The 4,616-nt window shown below is 32.1% G+C and overlaps 1 protein-coding gene across 1 annotated transcript; it reads right to left on the reverse strand.

Annotated features, from left to right (window-relative positions):
- Window positions 1-1,694: 1,694 nt before the first annotated feature.
- On the reverse strand, window positions 1,695-3,897 carry LOC120086256 (uncharacterized). Its single transcript, XM_039042804.2, has 3 exons — window positions 3,702-3,897; window positions 3,543-3,605; window positions 1,695-2,037 (listed from the first exon to the last, which is right to left on the reverse strand). The coding sequence occupies exons 1-3, from the start codon at window positions 3,777-3,779 to the stop codon at window positions 1,858-1,860; spliced, it is 321 nt and encodes a 106-aa protein (XP_038898732.2). The 5' UTR covers window positions 3,780-3,897; the 3' UTR covers window positions 1,695-1,857.
- Window positions 3,898-4,616: the final 719 nt, after the last annotated feature.

Consider the following 4,616-nt stretch of genomic DNA (forward strand, 5'->3'; position numbering starts at 1 on the left):
GTCCGGTTGTCAAGCCTTCAACAGTTCAAGTTATTCTCAGTATTACTGCCTCTCACCGGTGGAGTCTTCGGCAACTTGACTTTGACAATGCCGTCCTGAATGGAACTCTAAGAGAAAACATGTACATGACACAACCCTCTGGGTACGTAAATCTGTCCTGTCCACATCATGTATGCAAGCTTGACAAAGAGCTCTACGGACTAAAACATGCCCCAAGGGCTTGGAATGCGGCCTTAATAAAGGAACTTCTTCGATGGGGATTCATAAAGTCCAGGTCAGATCCATCCTTGTTCATTTATAACAAACATTCCTCTGTTATTTTTCTCCTGGTGTGTGTTGATGACGTAATCATCACCGACAATGACCCTCCGATCATCAGTCATCTTATTCAGTCGCTCGACAAATCATTTGCTCTAAAAGATTTGGAACAACTCACATACTTTCTTGGTCTTCAAGTACACTATCTTGATCTAGGTCTCATCATCAATCATGCAAAATATGTGGATGATCTTCTACAACGATTACAACTTAAAAATCTCAAGCCTACTCCATCCCCAGTGTGCTTGGCAAACACTTATCCATTGCTGATGGTACTCCTCTCGATGATCCCTTTATCTACAGAAGCACAATTGGTGCACTGCAGTACCTCACCACAACAAGACCTGACATCGCATACGTCGTCAATCACTTAAGCCAATTTCTTCAAAGACCAACTGATATTCACTAGCAGGCTATCAAACGTGTCCTTCGGTACATCAACACCACTAAACACTTTGGTCTGTTGTTCCAACCTAGCTCCGACCTGTCAATATATGCATACTCCGATGCAGATTGGGCTTCCAACGTCGACGACCGAAAATCAGTTGTAGCATATTGTTATTCATTGGAAACAATCTCGTTTCTTGGTCATCCAAGAAGCAAACGACTATAGCTCGATCGAGTACTGAATCTGAATATCGGGCCTTAGCACACACTACCTCTAAAGTTATCTGGCTTAATCAATTGATATCGGAACTTAGGATATTATCCTCTGTAAAACCCATCATCTGGTGTGATAACTTAAGTACCGGTGCGATTGCACCAATCCTGTTTTTCATGCCAGAACTAAACACATCGAGATTGACGCTCAGTTTGTAAGGGATCATGTTCTTTGGGGAGCCTTGGAAGTTCGGTATATTCCTTCGGCCAGTCAACTTGCCGACTGCCTCACAAAATCGCTCACACACTCTCACTTCCAGTCTCTTCGTTCCAAACTCGACGTACTTGATGTACCCTCTCGTTTGAGGGGGGATGTTAGAGAAATCCATGTTAGCAACTCAGTTAGCATTACACATACACAAAGGGCACCTCCAAGTCAGCTACACCATTACCAAATCACCTCCCTTCTAGAAGAGTAATTGGTTAGAAAGAAAATTTCATTTAACTAATAAAAAATGTACATTTGTATTAAAAATATTCCATTTTTTTTTTCTTCTTCTCCCATGGCTATATAAGCCTTGTATCAATTTTACCATAAAAACAGTGAAAAAACAGAGGAAAAATTCATCCCAACTTCTTCTCTCTCTTTTATGTTTTCTTACTGATAACTCTCTGTTTTTTTTTTAATTCGAAATCATTGATATTTATAAGGTTATACCAGCTGACCGTTATACAAGTTAGTTACAAACAAAAAACAGATGGTATTTGGGTCAGACTTCTTCCAAAATTTCATCATTTTCAATTTCATGCCTTGTTTTTGTTATCACTTATGAGTGATAGTTAATAAATTGAAAATTATTCATTACAACTTATATAAATGATCCTCCAAATACTTCAAAAAAAAAAAAAGCTTTTAAGATCTAAAGAAGGGTAAAAGCTTCAAAATGGAGCTGAAAGGGGTTCTTTGACCAACTGCAGTTGATTTGGGGATTCAGTAGAAACGTAAAAGCACTGACATCTTCCTCTTTCTTCCTTAATATCTCCCAGTGATGGCAGTGACGGTTGTGAGTCTCCTTCTCCTTCCAACATATAGTTCATCGTTTTGAATCTTTCCACGATCTAAACTCTCATATCAATTAGGATGCAAAAATATAACAGGGAAAGTTACTCAAGTACTTGTAAGAATTAAGACCAGTATTCATATTAATACATATTTTAAATATTGTTTAATCCTTGATTTACGATTCTACTGCCCCATATATTGTCCAATAATAAAGAAATTGTTTAATGATAAATTATTTTAATAGTTAGTTCTTCATAAATTTTCAAGTTGTGTCCAACAAATTTCTAAATCATTTTAAGATCATCCTTTGGTCTTTGAACTTTCAGTTTATTTTAGGATCCCATATATTGTCCAATAATAAAGAAATTGTTTAATGATAAATTATTTTAATAGTTAGTTCTTCATAAATTTTCAAGTTGTGTTCAACAAATTTCTAAATCATTTAAGATCATCCTTTGGTCTTTGAACTTTCAGTTTATTTTAGGATCCCATATATTGTCCAATAATAAAGAAATTGTTTAATGATAAATTATTTTAATAGTTAGTTCTTCATAAATTTTCAAGTTGTGTCCAACAAATTTCTAAATCATTTTAAGATCATCCTTTGGTCTTTGAACTTTCAGTTTATTTTAGGATCTATTAACTTTCTAATTTTAATTTGTCTAATTGGGCTCTTGACCTTTTTTAAATTCTATGTACTATATACAAAATTATAAAATAGACTGATAATAAACTATTTTTAAATTTTTTATAATTTAAAATTTTAAATAATTGTTTAGTATGATAAATTTTGTTTATTATACATTAATTTTTAAATATTAAAAAAATAGCTTTATTTTAAAAAAAATGAACATGGTATATTTTTTTAAAAAAATAATGATTAGATAAAGAGTTTTTTCATGTGAAATATTCTTTTTTATGAGTTCTCATATAATCACATATTAGAGAAGAATGCTGCAATTCGGACGTGAAAAATAAAAAATAGATTTGATTACGTGAGAAATAGATAAATTTATAAATAAATCTTATTTCAAAATAAAATATTGAAAACTAAATATTAATTAAAAATTTTACCCGATTTTAGAAAAATCTAAAAACTAAAGCTTTTAAAATCATTTAAGCAAAAGTGACACAAGCCACTTAGTTTCACACTTTATAATCTAACTTTAAGATCATGGGAATACCAAAAACCTCCTCTAAAAACCAAAACTATATCCTTAAATGACTTTTGGTAAAAAGAAAAAAAAAAGTTCACAAGTGAGTAATGGATGTTATGTTTGAGAGTAATTTTTAAATTATTAAAATCATTTTTGTCAGGTTCAATTTACTCTAAAACATATATTTTAAATTATCTAATATCAATTCTTATAAGAAAAGTAGGTTTAAATGGGTAAAAATCAAGTATTTGAAGATTTTGAAAGGTTAAAAATATATTTATAATAATTTAAAATATTACAAAAATAACATCAACAATTTCAAAATGAGTGAATATGTGATAATTAATAAAAGTAGTAGAATGATAAATGCGATGTTAAATATGGTCAGTAAAAGAAACACATACATCAATCAATACAAGAGAGGCTTCACTGGTTTCCAGTTTCTGAACAACATCAGCAGCCACTTCCTGCAGAAGCAAAACCCAAAAAACTAAGATGAAATACATGAAATTATATATCTAAAAGAAAATAATTGTGGGTTCTGGGTTGGATATTAGGCTGACCCTAGCCTGGTGGAGTTGGCCTTGGTTCAAGGTTTTGGGCTCCAATTCAATGGAGCAGCAAACATTAGGCTTAGCCATAATTATAAGCCGAAGATGAAAAGCTAGAAACTTTGCAACAGCAACAGCAACAGCAGCAGCCCATCAATATTACTACTGCACTAAATTTTACATTTGCTTTACACACCTTTTGCTTCAGGGCTACCTAACCAAATTTATACCCATATTTTTTCATCTTTTTGGGCAAAATTTCACGGGCTCTTTTGACTTAAACACATGACCTACAAATTTTTTGAGGCTCTTAACAAAAGTAACCTCAATATATTATTACTGCCCTCCTTTCACTCATTTCTCGTGGGCAATGCAAAAATTTTCAACCAACGCTTTAAATCATTGGCCACACATTTCCTCAAACCCCAACCAATCTCTTCATCAAAATAAAACCAAATAAATACAAAAATTAAAACGTTTGTCAAATTTAATTCAATTCATTTCTTATTGGACAAAAATCAAACACAACTGATTCAAATTGAAAAAACTACAAATTTAATTTTCATACATGTTAAATTCATTCATGAAACATCATATTAATTTGATGTTTCAAGCTAATTTGAAAGTTTCTAACTTTTAATTTAATCTACATAATTAAATTCATTTGTTTATGTTTCAATATTCAAATGTTTCACTTTCTTTCACTATAAATATCCAATATCTGATTCTAGGTCGATCAAACAAGCCTCAAGAATTATCCCAAAAAAAAAAAAAAAAAAAAAAACCAAATCGATCTCAACATTGTCACTCTACAATCTTGAAGGCCACAACCATTTTGACATTATCGACGTTACACGTAACATCTCTAGGCGAGTATTAGAGAAAGGGCTTTATAAGTAGCCAACTTTGACTACCTCAAAGGGAGAC

Source organism: Benincasa hispida, chromosome 9 (assembly GCF_027475165.1).
Source record: "Benincasa hispida cultivar pf3 chromosome 9, pf3_genome.v1.1, whole genome shotgun sequence".
Taxonomy (NCBI): domain Eukaryota; kingdom Viridiplantae; phylum Streptophyta; class Magnoliopsida; order Cucurbitales; family Cucurbitaceae; genus Benincasa; species Benincasa hispida.